Source organism: Phocoena phocoena, chromosome 6 (genome assembly GCF_963924675.1).
Source record: "Phocoena phocoena chromosome 6, mPhoPho1.1, whole genome shotgun sequence".
NCBI lineage: Eukaryota > Metazoa > Chordata > Mammalia > Artiodactyla > Phocoenidae > Phocoena > Phocoena phocoena.
The window spans coordinates 14,304,098-14,321,183 of record NC_089224.1 but is presented as its reverse complement, the minus strand read 5'-3'; the positions used below and the strand labels follow the sequence as shown (position 1 = coordinate 14,321,183).

At 36.2% G+C, this 17,086-nt stretch overlaps 1 protein-coding gene across 1 annotated transcript in view; it reads left to right on the top strand.

Moving 5' to 3' along the window:
- The window catches only part of ADAM28 (ADAM metallopeptidase domain 28), a 63,555-nt gene extending 48,566 nt beyond the window's left edge, over positions 1 to 14,989 (top strand). Inside the window, exons 15-21 of the mRNA XM_065878815.1 lie at positions 1,432 to 1,627; positions 4,309 to 4,411; positions 6,441 to 6,600; positions 7,291 to 7,371; positions 7,693 to 7,775; positions 13,945 to 14,053; positions 14,972 to 14,989. Of these exons, the coding sequence (XP_065734887.1) occupies positions 1,432 to 1,627; positions 4,309 to 4,411; positions 6,441 to 6,600; positions 7,291 to 7,371; positions 7,693 to 7,775; positions 13,945 to 14,053; positions 14,972 to 14,989 (750 nt within the window). The remainder of the gene's footprint in view (positions 1 to 1,431; positions 1,628 to 4,308; positions 4,412 to 6,440; positions 6,601 to 7,290; positions 7,372 to 7,692; positions 7,776 to 13,944; positions 14,054 to 14,971) is intronic.
- The last annotated feature ends 2,097 nt before the right edge of the window (positions 14,990 to 17,086 follow it).

The window sequence follows — 17,086 nt, the reverse complement described above, 5'->3', positions numbered from 1 at the left end:
GTCTTGTTATAATATTTATTAATCTCTTGTTAGAGATTATGAGTGATAAAGAAAACTAGTATTTGACTTCAAAAAACTTGCTATTTCTTTAGGGTGCTATTTCTTTAGGGTGATGACATACATAACTAAAACAGACGAAAATATGATACATGATTAAATGCTCAGATAGATATAATGACAGATGGCCATTATATGGGTAATAGTTTCCACATATATTTTCACTTAATGTTCATAATGACCTTAGAAAGTGAATATTGGATCGGGAAACAGATCTTCAGAGAGATTAAATCCATTTGCTAAGGGTACACATCTAGCCACTGGCAGAGCCAAGATTCAAACCTGTATCTTTCAAATCCAAATTCAGGGCTCTTTTCCTACCACATGTAGAAAAGAGGAACAGTGATTTGCATTGAAGAGGTCAGAGGAGATTTTAGATGAATAGAAAGAAAAAATTCCAAGTGAGCAGGCAGGGAGAAGGAAGAAAGAAAAGAAGATATAAGCATGGTTTGTGTGACATCTGGTAAGAAAGCTAGTCTGACTGGAGTGGGGGGGGCTTGAATTCGGAGGGTCTCATACGCTCTGATGAAAATTTGGATTCTTTTAAAAATATTTATTTATTTATTTGGCTGTGCCGGATCTTAGTTTTGGCACATTCTGTCACCAGCGTAAAGATATGGAAAGTCTTTTGATGATATGAGAGCATGCCTTCTCACTTCAACTAGAGAAGGGTATGCTTCCAATATCCACACAGGCCTCTTAGATTTGTATGAATGGCAGAATTTCTTTTCCTAAGGTTTCTCTGAGCTCATAAGAGCAAGACTCGCAGTAATAGATTGCAATGGAATTAACACATGAAATGAATATTTGGTTGTTTCCTCCTTCTGATAAATCATTCCATAGAAAGACGTGAGTTGAAAAGAAATATCTGCGCATACAATAAAAGGAATTAAGGATTAGGAAACTCTATGCCTGGGAAAGTCTCAGAGACGCTGATCTGGGCTTATAAATGTATCTTGCTTACTATGGAAGATTTACTTCACCAATAAATCTCTGAAGCTGCAGATTTAAATCTCCTTGAAAAGCTTGTCAAAGATGCATTCAACAAAGGGAGAAATAACTTCCTTCTTTCCATCTAAGATATTGCTCAGTTTTCTTCTGTGTTTTTTCATTGTTATTTCTATAACGTTTGCTCTACAAATTCAGAAATATTGATTGCTTAAAGACTCAGGGCTTGGCCAAAGTCAACAGAAGAGAGATTATAGGAGATGTCTTCAGCTTATACAATGAAAACGTAAACTAAAACAGAACGATGCCTCTAACTACGTTGCCAAAAAAAGGCCACAGGGAAAATGTTATTTGAATCAATTTGAGATATTAGGGTTAAGTCAGGTGGAAAAAAAAAGCCTTCTCTCCAATTTTATTTCCCTATAGTTTAAAAAGGCTGGTGAGGTGTGCAGACCAGCAAAAGATGAGTGTGACCTGCCCGAAACGTGTGATGGCAAATCTGGTCTCTGCCCGGATGATCGATTCCAGGTCAATGGCTTCCCTTGCCAAAATGGGAAGGGCTACTGCTTGATGGGGATGTGCCCCACCCTGGAGGAGCAGTGCACCAAGCTATGGGGACCAGGTAGGAGGACAAACCCCAGTGATGCTGGCACTACCTTTGTACATACAAAGGAAAATCGTATCACTCCAAGTGACTGTTTAATCATGGCCAAAGTAGCATTCTGTCCCTTTCTTCCATCTTAGAGACTGTGCCACTGCTCAAAATCCTGGAGAATTTTGCTAGATGTAGCAAATAAAAATAAGGACAGTCCAATTAAATTTGAATTTCAGATTAACAATTTTTTTTTAGGTGTCAGTATGTCTCATGCAATATTTGGGTGAGACTTAGGCTGAAAAAAAGTCTTTATCTGGAATTTAAATTTAACTGGATGTCCTGTACTTTATCTGGCAGCTCTAACCAAAATCCTTCCCAGTTAAGCAGACCCTTGGAATTGTGTGTGTGTGTGTGTGTGTGTGTGTGTGTGTGTGTGTGTATAGGGGTGGAATGCAAAGGAGCAGTGAGGAAAATCGAAAGTTTTTAAAATGTTTATTTTGTCCATAATACCAGAATTTTAAAGGTCATATTCTCTGATTACACCATAAAAAAGAAATTAAAAATAAAAGCATAACTTAAGAATCTTCAAAAACTTTAAACCCAAATTTAAATTATGCTAAATAACTTGATTAGAAGAGCAATTTTTAAAATATCAATTCGTTGGACTTCCTGGATATGATGTATATTGTGTAGATATATTTAATTTTCATACCATTTTCTGCTACATTTCCAGATTCTTACTTAAATGGCTGAAGGACAATTTTTAACAGGGAAAATACATATTCCTAAAAATATGTGAGGAAGGTTATCATATGCTGGAAACTTTCCATAATTCCTGAAAATATACATAAGACGAGATGAAGGAAAGCAACAAAAGCAACAAAAATCACTGATTGACAATATACCCAGGAAAAAAGACACCTGGGAAATAAGTGGACAGGAACCTAGAAAAACCCCTGAATGAAGCCTCTGTATCAGGCCAGGGTGAGCTGAGACACATTTGAGGAGAAAGCTTGATACCATTGGTGCATCAGGAAGTGCTCTGATGGTCTGGAATTTGGTTCTGGCTCTCCTCCAGTTCATAGGTAATGCAGATGGACGTGCTAAGTTACAGCTGCAAGCAAAGATGGCTTTGCTGGTTAAAGACCTTGTACTTCCTTGGCTAACTTCAGTATAGGGCAGAAACCTGGGGAAAGGAAATCTTCAGCACAGAGATGAAGCTCTGAACATCTCCTTTGTTACTTGGCTATAAATCACTGCGATAAAAACTATTACTTTCTTCTTTTTGCCTGACCCTTCAATATCGCCTCCCTTACAAATCTGTAAATTTTCTATTACCTAGACACTGTTTTGTTCATAGTTGTTATTCCCAGTGTATCCTAGCACAGTGCCTGACTTTAGTAAATGTTCCAAGTGATCTATTGAATTAATGTTGAATATATTTATCCAATATTGGAATAGAGAAGAACTTTTAAATCATATATTTAAAGGTGGCCTTTATAAAAGACCAGAAAAATAGATTTGCCTAAATAAAATTTCAAATTTTACAATTCACAAGGATCACACATTTGTTTTAAATTAGTCTTCAAAGTTTGAAAAGTCTTACAACACATATAAGGGGGAAAAATCACTGTCTTTAACCTCCTATAAATCATTTGGAATTCCAAATATTGAAAATGTGACCAAGGAAGAAACAGGCAATTCATCATAAAGAAGTACACGTGTTTAATAAACATTAAAATCATTTTAACTCACTAGCAAGAAGTATGAAACACTATTAATGCATCAGCACATGCAATATGGTAAGAAATATAAATGAAGACAAGTTAATCTTCTACACTTGTTAAGTTGCAGAGCTTTGTTACAGTTAATGCTTAGTGTTGGTGAGGATGTGACAAAACACTTAGTTTAATATGCTCTGGTAAGAGTATGAATTAGTACAGTCTTTTCACAGAGAATTTGGAAAAATGTGTGTGCAACCTAAAAAGAAAATGTGCTCCTTTCCTTAGCAGTGGTACCCAGGTATATTTATTTACAAAGGATTTTCAGCCAGCATTTTCTTTCTGAACCATGTACTACAGACCAGGCACTCTTCTCAGTGGCTCACATATACTAACTCATTTAATTCTCATAATAACGCTGTGGGGGAGGTACTATTATAGAATCCTCATATTTACACAGAGCAAACCAAGAGGTTAAGGCACTTGCCAAAGATCACACAGCTCTTACTTAACGCCTGAGCTCTTAACCACTGTGTTCTGTTGCCCCAGTTGATGGGGATCTGAGGAAGATTACCTGAGAAATTAAGCATGCGATGCTCATCTCTGTGCCTGGCAGAGTAGAAGTTTGACTAAGCACAGCATGTACCTGTCACAGCTGCACCCTCCAGCAGGATAACATCCAGTATCTGCCTGTGGGCTGCTACTACGATAACTACGGCTCTTCCAGCTAAGTCTTCAATCATCCAGATGTTTCCAAATATTTAGATAGCCATTATTCAAAAATAGGCTATCTAAAAGATTGTTTTAACTCCAGCCATCTCTCTTGATATCAAATTAGTGCAACCTATATTTCCAAGAAGGGTCAAGGGGATGATGCTAAAATCGTATTCCTCATGCTGGTTTTCTGTTTCATGAATCCTTTATGGCACTGAACTATTTATCTCTTTTCTTTTCAACTGTGTGCCTACTGACTGTGCCTGGTCCCAGGAACCCAGGTTGCAGATAAGTCATGTTTTAGCAGGAATGAAGGTGGGTCAAGTTACGGGTACTGTCGAAAAGTGGATGACACACGCATTCCCTGTAAAGCAAAGTAAGTGGCCTTGTTATTTGAACCTTCCTGCTCATTTTGACACATTCTGATTTATCCCATTTAAAGAGAAAGTGAATTTGGACATCATTCATTTGATAAACATTCATTGAGTGACTATTATATGCTATATTTTAGGCTAGGCACTGAGTTAAAAAGACAAATAGGGAATGATCCACTTTTTCCTATCTCTCATAATGGATGCTTCAAAGGACACCAAGTACAGCTGTTGTTAAATAGAATGAATGTTTGAGACCGAGCATGCAATAGTTAAATGGGCCTGGCTGGAAATTTGCACACTGACTCTCCAGTATACTTTAGGTGCTTTTCCATCTAGTGTCTTTCATTTTGATTCTAGTGTATAAATATGTACCTACTCAGAGAAATAAGCAATATGATGATGGTACAGTTTTATTTAAACTTGCCATGGCATTCTATAAAGAAAAAATACAGTAAGGGAAAGATTGACAATTTACCTAAAGAATTTGTTGTCCTTTTTGTATTGATAGTCTGAAAAAAATGATAGAACACCATAAGCAATGAACTTGAGATTTTTCTACATATTTTCCTTTGATTCTGCAATTTTAAGATGACTTTTAAAATTCAAATGATAATAGATTAAACTTTATACCTGCTCCAAATTTTACACATACAAACTAATGTGTAACCAGCGATTAAATGAAAAAAATCAGCATTTCTCAAAGATTTTCTATTAAAATAACATTGATTTTTCTCAATGATAGTTATTACCAAACAAACTATATTTTGGACAGAAGGTCATCTCTTGGGGAGTCTAAGCCTCAAAGATAATCATACCCTGTGGTTCTTCTTTACAGGAAATCAGGGAAAATTATGTAAAAGGCAATATGTGTGGGAGAGTGGGGTGGGAGTGTGGCAATATTTAGTCTGAGAGGTTGTGACAGGGAAAAGAGACTAGGGTAACTCCATCTTTCCTCTGTAGAGTGTATACACCCTTGTCCTATATAACTTTGTGTGAACACTGGATAATTTCTGCAACCAGAGGCACAAGCATTTCATTTCTTCCCACAGGCTGACCTCCTGGTCACTTCTTGATAGTCTTTGGCTGTAGTGGGAAGTAAGCCTGAAAGTCCCTGTGTCCTAGAGCCTTCCTCATAAAGCTCTACCTAAATGATTCAAGAAAAACACCCTCTCAAGTCTGGAGAGAATGCGTGCCTTTCTCCACTCCTCAATGGTATTATCTAAAAGCCTCAGAGACATCAGAAGAATCTGATTCTACCACTCTCCGAAGAGTTTTTCACAGCATTCCTCTAAATTCTGCATAAAGCAATTGATTCCAATTTTGTTGGCGATGACTTTCTTCCCCTTGCTAGTGAAGGCAAGGCTTTAGTGAGCGCTGAGCAGTTTCATCTGAATTTGCAGGGGTTCTTCCAGTAACACACAATGCCTTGGAGTTTCAACCAAGGCTCAGCCTTATACCGATACAACTACAGTCGAGAGAATTATTCTGCTGCCCTTCATGGCAATAAATAACCTTAGCTGAAACAAGACAGAAACTGATTCCCTAGGTGCCCTCCATGATGTTAGACATCCATCCTCCTTATAGCTTCTTGCTTCATCATACGTATGACCTCCTTTCCCAAATGTTTCTCTCAGTCTGTGATGGCTTCTCCAACTCCAACCATCATATTCCAGTAAGCAAAAAGGAGAAAATATTGAGAAAAGGACATATACCCTCACGTAAGGCCACCCTCAAGAATCTGCAGTTAAGATTCTGCTTCCTTCCCATTGGCTAGAATTTAGGCAACTGGCCAAAATTTGGGAATATGAGAGACATGGGATTTTTCTTTTGAGCAACATTGTGCCTTGCTAATATTCAGTGGTTCTATTACTGAAGAATAAGGGGGAAATTGGTATAAAGGAGAACTAGAAGTCTCTGCCCTAGGGGGAAATACCATTAGTTAAATATCGATAGGGAGCTGATGTACATTTGTATAAAACTGCATTTTGGATCCTGCTATTTCAAAGGCAACAAATTTCGGCTTTTCTTCAGTGATGCCCTGTGTGGGAAGTTGTTCTGTAATGGTGGGTCAGATTATCTGCTCCGGAAAGGACATATAATAACGTTCCTGACATGTAAAACATTTGAACCTGAAGACAGCAGTCAAGAAATCAGCATAGTAGCCAATGGAACCAAGTGTGGAGAGAATAAGGTACATTGATTAATGGTGGCTTTTACTCAAAATGTTCTGGTTGTTTGTTCATTTTGTTTGCTTGCTTCTCAAGGCCTCCTTGTGTTTTCAAAGTAACGTTTATGCCATTCATGTATACATGACTGCATTCTTGCCTTCAATGTTATTTAATAAGTACCTATTATGTGCTTAGCACTAGGTTGTTAAATTTAGGTAAATTTTATTTCCCCCAAATTGGTATGGTCTCAATAAATGATAGCCATTCTGATGATAATAATGAAAAAAATCGTAACAATACTATTTATTTTTACATAAATGATAATTATCTTAATATTGGAGATGATGTGATATTAACATGTTTTCCATAGTATTTTTGTTTAGGATGCGTACCTTGTACCATGTGCAATGCTTAGCTCAGTGCTCTCAGTCTTCAGAGTTGGACTAAAGAGGTGCATTAAAGATGACCCATGAGATATGACGTGAAGTAAGGAAATCTTTAAAGAGGACTTCCTAAATATTTTATTATAAAAATGATCTAGATTCCATATTCCTATTTTCAAAAGGATTCGGTGATTTCCCTAATGAAAAGGCAAGTTTGATAACAATAATAGTAACTAAAAATACAAGGCTAAATACCAAAGAGTCAACAGTTTGCAGAACTGAAACCACTGGATATTCATGTCTACTTTGTGTTTTTCATATCACTTTCAGGTTTGCATTAATGCAGAATGTGTGGATGTCGAAAGAACTTACAGATCGGCCAATTGCTCCTCTAAATGCAAAGGACATGCTGTAAGTCTTGACAATGTTTCCCCAAGCTTGCTGAATCCTGTGTCATTTCGGGTCAGACAGTTTGGATGATGTTAAAATAATGTTTCAGCGTTGAATGATTAAAATTATTATCTAACTCCTCACTAGTTTTATTCAATGAAAAATTCCTTCAAAGAACCTGGTACTGAAATTACTATTACTGATTCATACATTATGTAGACAGTTGAAAGGCTACAGAGCAGAGGTTATTCTTTTTTTGGAGTGGACCTAATTATGGATGAATCCACCCTCGGGTTGGGGATTAGTCCAGTGAGAAAACTAACAGGATCGTTGCTCCTCTAGGTGTGTGACCACGAGCTCCAATGTCAGTGTAAAGAAGGATGGGCCCCTCCTGATTGCGGTGGTTCTTCCATGGTCTTCAGTAAGTAATATTGCACATTGAATATGAGAAAATTACTCTCCTCTTCCAAGCTTTTATTTCCTGTTATGTAAGATTTCATTGTCTTTTTTCCACTCCTCTTGGAGTTCCTATTCTGTAGATATTGAATCCACAATATTAATCCCCAAAGTTTCTACAGCAACTTTTTAATCATATTTTCCACATTCTTATGTTATTGTGCTACATACAAAAAGATTTCTTGAAATTTTATATTTGTCATTTTAATTTTCCAAATTTTCTTGCTTTATGATTGTTCCATTTTCATAGCAGCCTTGACTGAATGTATTCTAGATATAATATCCTCATAAAACTCTAAGAATATGACATAATTTTTGTAGGTTCACTTTGTTCTCTAGATTATCTCTATTTCTTTTGAGTCCAGTTGTTTTGTTTTTTCACCCTGTCTCTTGTATTTCCCTGGGCTGTTTTTCTTCAGTATGTATGATCCTTCTTTCAATGTGGGATTAGGTTGACTTGCTCTTTATAACTAATAATAATAATAATAAAATCTTTTCTTATTTTTTGGCCATTTGGATTTTGTTTTTTGCAAAGCATCTGTTCAAGCCATTTTGTTTATTCTTCTATTGGGTGTCTCCCCTGACCCCTTAATAACTTGTGTAAGTTTTAATATATTCTTGATATAAGCTATTTTTTCAGTTATACATGCTGCAAATAACTCCCTTCATTCTGTGTTTTCTCACTCTCTTCGTGATGTCATGTGATTAAAGAAGCTTTTTAAAATTATTATTATTTTTAAAATCTATTTTTGGCTGCGTTGGGTCTTTGTTGCTGCGTGGGCTTTCTCTAATTGCGGCGAGCAGGGGCTACTCTTCGTTGCTGTGCATGGGCTTCTCATTGCGGTGGCTTCTCTTGTTGCGGAGCATGGGCTCTAGGCGCGCAGGCTTCAGTAGTTGTGGCTCACGGGCTCTGGAGCACAGGCTCAGTAGTTGTGGTACACAGGCTTAGTTGCTCTGTGGCATGTGGGATCTTCCCGGACCAGGGCTTCAACCCGTGTCCCCTGCATTGGCAGGAGGATTCTTAACCACTGCACCACCAGGGAAGCCCTAAAGAAGCTTTTAATTGTAATGTAGTCAATTTGTTAATCATTTCCTTGATGATTAGTTTTTTTTCTTTTTGTGTCCTTTTTAAGGACAATTTTCCTATCCTGAAGTTATGAATGTATACCCATATATTCTAAAAAGGATTTTTGTATTGCCTTTTCAAATTTAAGTCTATAACGTATCTGGAATTATTTTGTGTGTGATGCACACAAAGTGTGCAATTTCATAATAACAAAAGTGTTAATTCACTGGGAAGACATACAATTCTAAACTTTACTGTAGATAACAGCATGGTCTCAAAATATATAGGTATTGATAGAACCAGAAGTAATAGCCAAATTCACAGTTACAGTGGGGGATTTTAACACTTTTGACTCAGTAATTGGTACAACAAACAAACAAGGTATCAGTAAGGGTTAATATATTACACACAGTTAACAAACATGGCATTAAAAACATATGGAAAACACCGCACATAAGTGCAGAACACATATTTTTGTGTTCATAGACAGAACACTTACAATATGGGCTTATGCTGGGTCATAGAGCAAGTGTCAACAAAGTGTTCAATTTCGTTTTTATCTCAGATAGATGCCCAGTTGTCACACCGTTATTCATATCATAAATGACTTTCTAATAAAGCACGTGTGTCCATGCACGTGTGTTGTTCTGGGATATCTGTTCTTTGCTGGTGGCCCTGTTTGGCTATCCTTATGCCAGTATAACACTCTTTTATTATTGTATCTTTAAAATAATTTTGTTATCTTATAGGAGGTCCTTTAACATTGTTCTTCAAGAATGTCTTGGCTGTTAGCTTTTGTATTTCCACATATATTTTATAATCAGATTCTCAAGTTACACACACAATTCCTGTTGGGATTTTAATTTAGTGTAACTACAGCTATAGATTTACTTGCAGAAAATGAGCATATATAAAATATTGAATTCCAAACCTATTGACATGAAATATCTATCTATTTACTTAGTCTTCTTTAATTTTGCCCAATAATAGTCAATGGTTTCCACCACAGAAATTTTACATATATTTTGTTTGATTTGTTTTATAAGAAATTAATTTTTATTGTATTTTTAAATGGTATTTTTTGAAAAAATATTTTTCAACTATTACTAGAATATAGAAGGTCAACTAATTTTTGTATATTTATTTTTATATCAAGCACGTCTGCTAACCTCTTAATAATTTTAGTAATTTATTTGTAGATTCCATTAGATTTTCTACATATTCAATCATTGTTTCAGAAAACTGACAGTTTTGCTTCTTCTCTAATCTTCACCATTTTAATTTCTCATACTTGTTTTCCTTCACTGAGTAGTACTCTTGTGCAATGCTGAATAGAACTAGAGATAGCAAGCCTCTTTGTTTCTTTCCCAATCTTAGGAAAGACTTGCAGTATTTTGCCCTGTTATCTGAAGGTATTCTGTACATATTGGATCCTCTTCATTAGATGAAGAAAATTCACTTCTATTTCTAGTTTGCTAAGAATTTTACCAAATACTTTTTATTTATTGGTTAAGATTTTTACCTCTTTACTCTGTTGGTATTGCAAAATAAATTGATTGATATGTGAACATTTATCTAACTGTGCATACTTTGGATAAACCCAACATGGAAATAGCTCTCACGGATACTGATGGATGATGTTTGCTGTTATTTCATGTTCATGAGTGATGCCTGTACTTGCTAAATTTGAGTATCATGGTTATGCTAGACATATTAAATGAAGTGGAGCATTTTCATTCATTTAAATTCTCTGGAAGAGTTTGTATAAGAATGGAAGACTCTTTCCTTAAATATCTGGTAGAACTTGTCAGTAAGCCATATAGGCCTAGAATTCTGGACAATATTTTAGTTAAAGATTCAGTGTCTTTAGTAGCTATAAGACCCTTCAGGTATTTAATTTCTTCTTATGCAAGTTTTACTATGTTATATTTTTCTTAGACATTTACCTACTTCACCTAAATGTCAATGTTTTGGTTTAAGATTGCTCATAATACTCACTTATCTTTTCAATATCAATAGTATCTGTAGTATTGTTTTTTCTCTTTTTTTATATTATCCTAACAAAGTTTTAAAACTTATTATTCTTTATGATTTGCTTTTTTAACATTTTTTTTTTTGCTATTTCAATTTCTACTTTATACAATTCCATTTCCTTAAGTTTATTTCATCTTTAAAAGAAAAATCTTGAAAGGAATCTTTGGCTCATTAATTTTCAGTTTGTAGACCATATCGTAATTGGTATTTTCATTATCATTTGTTTCAAATTATTTTCTATTTGCTTTCTTCTTTGGCCCTTGAACTGTTCAGACATATATTTCTTAACATACATGCATACGGAGATTTTCTAGCTTCTGTTAAATTAATACTTAGCATAATTCCATAGGGATCAGAAAACCTACTGTGTTGAGAATATGCTGAAATTTGTTGACACTTGCTCTATGACCCAGCATAAGCCCATATTGTAAGTGTTCTGTCTATGAACACAAAAATGTGTGTTCTGCACTTATGTGCAGTGTTTTCCATATGTTTTTAACACCATGTTTGTTAACTGTGTGTAATATATTAACCCTTACTGATACCTTGTTTGTTTGTTGTACCAATTACTGAGTCAAGAGTGTTAAAATCCCCACTGTAACTGAATTTGGCTATTACTTCTGGTTCTATCAGTACCTATATATTTTGAGACCATGCTCTTCCCAGTGAATTAACACTTTTGTTATTATGAAATGCTTTTGTGTATCCCTAGTCTTCTTGCCTTTTAAAGTCCACAGTTCCTGGAGAAAAATATAGCTGTACCATATTTCTCTTGGCCTCTTTTGCTTTGGTATAACTTTTTCTTCATACTTTTACTTTCATCCTTTCTGAATCCTCATGTTTTATATCTGTCTCTCATTTAAAAAAATAGATATATTTTAAAATTTTAGTCTCAATCGTTTTTTAAAAACTTAGTCCATTCAAATTAAATGTAATTAATTACTGATATATTTGGGTGTAATCTACAATCTTATTATATGCTTTTTATTTGTCCTGCCTGGTTCCTGTTCCTTTTTCTCTCCTTTCTTGTTTTCTTATGGACTTACTGAGGATTTTAATCACTTCATTTTTATTTTTATTAATTTGGAGATTATACATTTATTTTATATTCTTTTCGTGGCCAGCATAAAAATTTCCATTTTATTATTTTTAATAGAGACTTTACTTTTTAGAGCAGTCTTAGGTTCACAGTAAAACTGAGCAGAAAGTACAGAGATTTCCCCTATATCCCTGCCCCACACATGCACAATCTCCCACCGCTAACATCCCCCAACCAGAGTGGAACATTTGTTACAATTAATAAACCTACATTGACATGTGATTATCATCCAAAGTCCACAGTTTACATTAAGGTTCATTCTTGGTTTATTTACTTTTCATTCCTTTCCACATTTCAGAGCTTCCTTTTAAGATCGTTTTCCTTCCTGTGTTTCTGAGTTCCTGCTTTCTCACTCCAAAGTAATTTTCTCTCACTCCAAAATATTTTCCCCGTATTTCTTCAGCACTTCTGTGCTTTTAGGAAGATTTTTTTTTAAATTCATTAGTTGTTTTTAGTGAGAGAGCTAGTCCAAATTTCCTAGACCACCATTTCCAGAAACAGAAAGGGCTGTATTTTTTGTTCAATCACTGACATCTTCAACTGTAAACCTGCTTCCTTTTATAATACTCTCCATCTGCCTGATGCCCCGGGTTTACCTCTAGACCACATCCTTTCAAACTATGGATGTCTGTGAAGTACTGCCAAGTTCCTCTTTATTTCCTCTGGACCGTGTCACTCTTTTGAAAATAGCTACGATTCTGTTGTTAGTGCAAGTACACTTTTAAAATTCTGAACGCATCTATACTGTTTCTAAACACAGATGCCTCAGAACTTTATTTCCTTTGACTTTTTGGGTAGGAATTTTTATGGAGGGTAGAGAGTATTAGGTATTTGAACTGTTATTATCTTACCTAGAATTCTACTTCTGAGGTCTCTCTCTGCACGCATGTGTGCTCACACTTGTGAACTTTTCTTGCATTTATGCAAAACTCATTCTTATTATTCATTTACTGATCTCCGCCATCTCTGTAATAAGAGAGCAGTAGCTGTTTGCATTGCTCTTCAAACTTGTACCTCCTGGTCTTTGTGCTTTCAGATTATTATAAGAGAAATGAATACATGAGATAGCAAAAGATTGAAGTTGCATTCATTCATTAGATTAGTAGGTAAAAAACACCCTATAAACCAAAAAACTTTGTTAGAACCATTCCCCAGTTCACAAGGTCACATAATTTTTTTGTCCATAATAATTCCACTATAGAGCAAACGTCAGCAGGACACTCACTTATGTCCTATCTATCTTATCAGTTATCCATCAATTCTCTTTTTCACGTCTCAGCTTCTTACTTGCTACTAAGGGGAATATGATTTCAAGTCTTCAGATTCTTTTCACTGGTTTTATTCCAAGGCTGAATTTTAACAAACAATGTTTCCCACCTCTTCCGCATCCTCCTTACTTCATATTCTTTCAGCCCTTTGTTTTCAATGTATTACAAACACCATCCCTTCTAAGAATTCCCTGTAGTATGATGCTTTACCTATCTCATGTAAAATGTTTTCCCTAGACATCCTCTTAATTTCTTCTATCTATCTAAATAATATTATAATCATTATCAAAATATATTTTCATTTTACTGGCTATGAGAGATGTTCCAGGGATTGCATGTCCTTTGGGGAAAAGGTAGGCGGAGTTTGTGATAAATAAAGAAATAAGGGGGCTTCCCTGGTGGCGCAGTGGTTGAGAGTCCGCCTGCCGATGCAGGGGACACGGGTTCGTGCCCCGGTCCGGGAAGATCCCACATGCTGCGGAGCGGCTGGGCCCGTGAGCCATGGCCGCTGAGCCTGCGTGTCCAGAGCCTGTGCTCCGCAGCGGGAGAGGCCACAGCAGTGAGAGGCCCGCATGCCACAAAAAAAAAAAAAATAAAGAAATAAGGACCAGTGTGATGTATACTTGGGAACTTCCCATATTCTCACGAGGCCCTCGTTCTCCTGGCTGCAGATTTCTCCATTGTGGTTGGGATGCTGTTCCCTGTGGCCGTCATATTTGTGGTGGTTGCTATAGTAACCCGATACCAAAGCGCCAGAGGAAAGCAGAAGGAAGTCCAGAGGTAGGCATTATCTTGCCTTGGGGACGTTTTTGGCCTCTAATTCACTTTAAATGTAAGGACCCAAATTATCCAATTTAATTTTAGTTTACTTCAAATACTCAGAAATAAGATACAGATACAGTTTTCTTGGACCAGAGGCTATTCTTTTTATTGGGAAATTCTTCACAGTAAGATCTCCTTTTTCTCTTCTATTAATCACTGTTTATAATTAATAATAACTCTCATTATTAAAGATGTTTATGCTCATTATCCAAATACAGTATCTAAAATGTATCGATCATAGCTTTCTGACAAGCACTCTGCTTAGCCCTTTTACATATATTATGTCATTTAATCTTCATAAGGAAATAATAGTTACTATTATTTCCATTTTATAGATGAAAAGGTGTTATAGATTGATCCTCACAACAATCCTGCAAGGTCAGGCACTTCACTTGTTTACTGATGTGGAAACAGAAGCTCAGGGAGATAAACTAACATGTTCAAAGTCTTACAAAGTAAGTAATGGAGTCTAGGTTTGCACATAGATCAGTCAGTCTTTCAAAGATAATCTTGACACTACAGTCTCTTTCTAGCATTTTTTAAAAATTGATTTATTCACCCAGAATGGGCTTTTAATAAATACTGAATGAATAAAACAAATCTTTAATTAAATGGCATAATTTAGATAAAAGTTGGATTCAGCATCTTCATTATTAGGTTTCAGGGATTGGTAGAGAATGGAAAAGAAAATTAGTGGTAATGATTATTAATTACAAGACAAGGAAACCTGCAGTATGCCCTAGGGAGCAGATGAAAACCCAGTCAATTACCAAGTATGAAACAATGGGCAGAGGACACTAGCAGACATCTCTTGAATCTCCCTCTCACAGGGAAGGAATTTCTAAGTCAGTTTATATGATATGTTTTCACATACAGGCTACTGTCTACCACTGACACCGGGCCACACAAGCAGAAGAGGAAACCACAGACGGCAAAGGCTGTTCAACCCCAAGAGGTGAACCATAGTCTGTACTGTGTTTGCCCTGGGTCCCAGTTTGTGATTCTCTCAGTCTTGTCCTGACCAGCTAGCTGTCATCTCTATTCAGCAGTGTTTTACAAATCTATCTCACTAGTTAGTATGTAGCAAGGACTGTGGGCTCTGAACTACACATTCAGAAAGTTCACCTTTGCCTTTTGTTCAATGCAAAAGAGTCTCTCTACAATTCAGGGGCTGCTTTGCTGGGGTTCACAAAATGCAAAGAGAATAAAGAGAAGGGGGAGGGCAGATGCCAGCTCTCTCTCTTTCTCTCTGTGGGATTCTAGGTTGATTCCTTATTCCTTTTGCAATATCCCAATAATGACAATATGTATACTTGTATGACAACACCTGTAATATGTATAATCCTTAATGCCCTAGTTGTGTCCTGCAAGTTTAAAAATTTAAGTGGCAATTGCCTAATGACAATGACATTGGTAATAATGTTTTTGATGGAAACTTACCCATCTCTGATAGCTCTGTACACAGCAGAATGCAGCAGCTGGGCCACTGTGATTTTTCCATCCAATCTCTTAGTGTCATCTTAGTTCTGAGCTCACATCAGGAAGGGGTGCTTATTTGGAAGCTGAAATTAGGACACCGATCATTTTTTAAAATTTATTTTTATTGAATGAAGCATTCTTTAAATTCTATAGTGCTTTACAATTTTCAAAGTTTTCACACACATGATTTCATATAAACCCATTTAAAAATTTTATTTTTTTCTTTTTAGATGAAGCTTGACACACCTGAGCTCCTGGCAGAGAAGGATGCACCTCCAGCTTCTGTCGTGAGTTGGTAACGTCTCTTAAAAATCCCTTCCAATCTCACCTCAGGGGAATACTAGTGAAAGACATAACCCGCAATGCCCAATTATTTCTTCAGGAGAACGTTCAGATCTGTGTGAATATTCATAGAAAATATGGATTCTTCTGCAGAACGTTTTGAAAAGACGAAATACGAGCTTGCCTTTCCATTATACTACTAAATTTAACCCTTCAACCTGAGTTACTGGGTCTGAAAAGCTAATTCATTAAAGAAGAGAACCGATCTGCTTCACAGAATGCCGTCTTCATCCTATGTCTGTTGGCATTGAGCTTGTTTCTGAACTGCATGTGCGCACCTTAGTGAAAGCAATTAAATGTACAGGTTTAGAAGATGCCTAGTTCTCCGTTTCTGAAAGTGATTTAAGCCTTTCCGTTAAGCACACCTGTTTTCGAGGCCCCATTTTTAAATTTTTTTTTTTTAACCTTCTTACTAGCTCATTACGAAGCCAGATTTTTCTCCACCACTGATTCCTACATCTGTGTCATTCTCTTTCCTTGTAAGTATCAGATGGTCACTGACGGTGTTTTAAATGTCTCTTGTGCCCCATGTGAAGGGTGTCTTCAGATCTCTGGGTTCCCCTTCAGGATATGCTAAGCTAACCTGAGATATCATAGCCCATGGGAATATCTGAGAAAGAAGGCCTGCTCACTATCTACAAATTAGAATGGGTATTAATTTTTTACTGTTAAAAATAGTTCTACTGTTACATAATTGTTAAGAAATGATAAATGGTTCTGCTGTAGAAGTTGAACTGTCTCCTTCACAGGTTAGTTTCTAGACGCTCATTTTGGAGGATACAAAATTGTATTATAAATTAGACTGTACTTGTTTATTCTAGACAGAATAAGGTCTATATTATTCACAGTTTTCTAGAGGAGGAAGGGTATGAAAAACGGAGCACATGGAGGCAAACCCAGAATAAAAGCCAAGCACTCATGAAGTAACAGGTAGTCATTCGCTCAAGTGGGTCCTGAACATATTCCCCTCATACTTGGTACTTTGTTGTGAGTACATGAGAATTAAAACTTAAGGTCATTTTCTTCAATAATTTTTACATTTTTGGTGGGAAAACAAGTCATATGCATATGGAGCACTTAACTCCTCATATATTACGTGTGCCAAAGCAGGCAATACTACTGAGAGAAGTATGGTGAGGGGACAATGAATGGGGTAGGAATGGGGAAGTA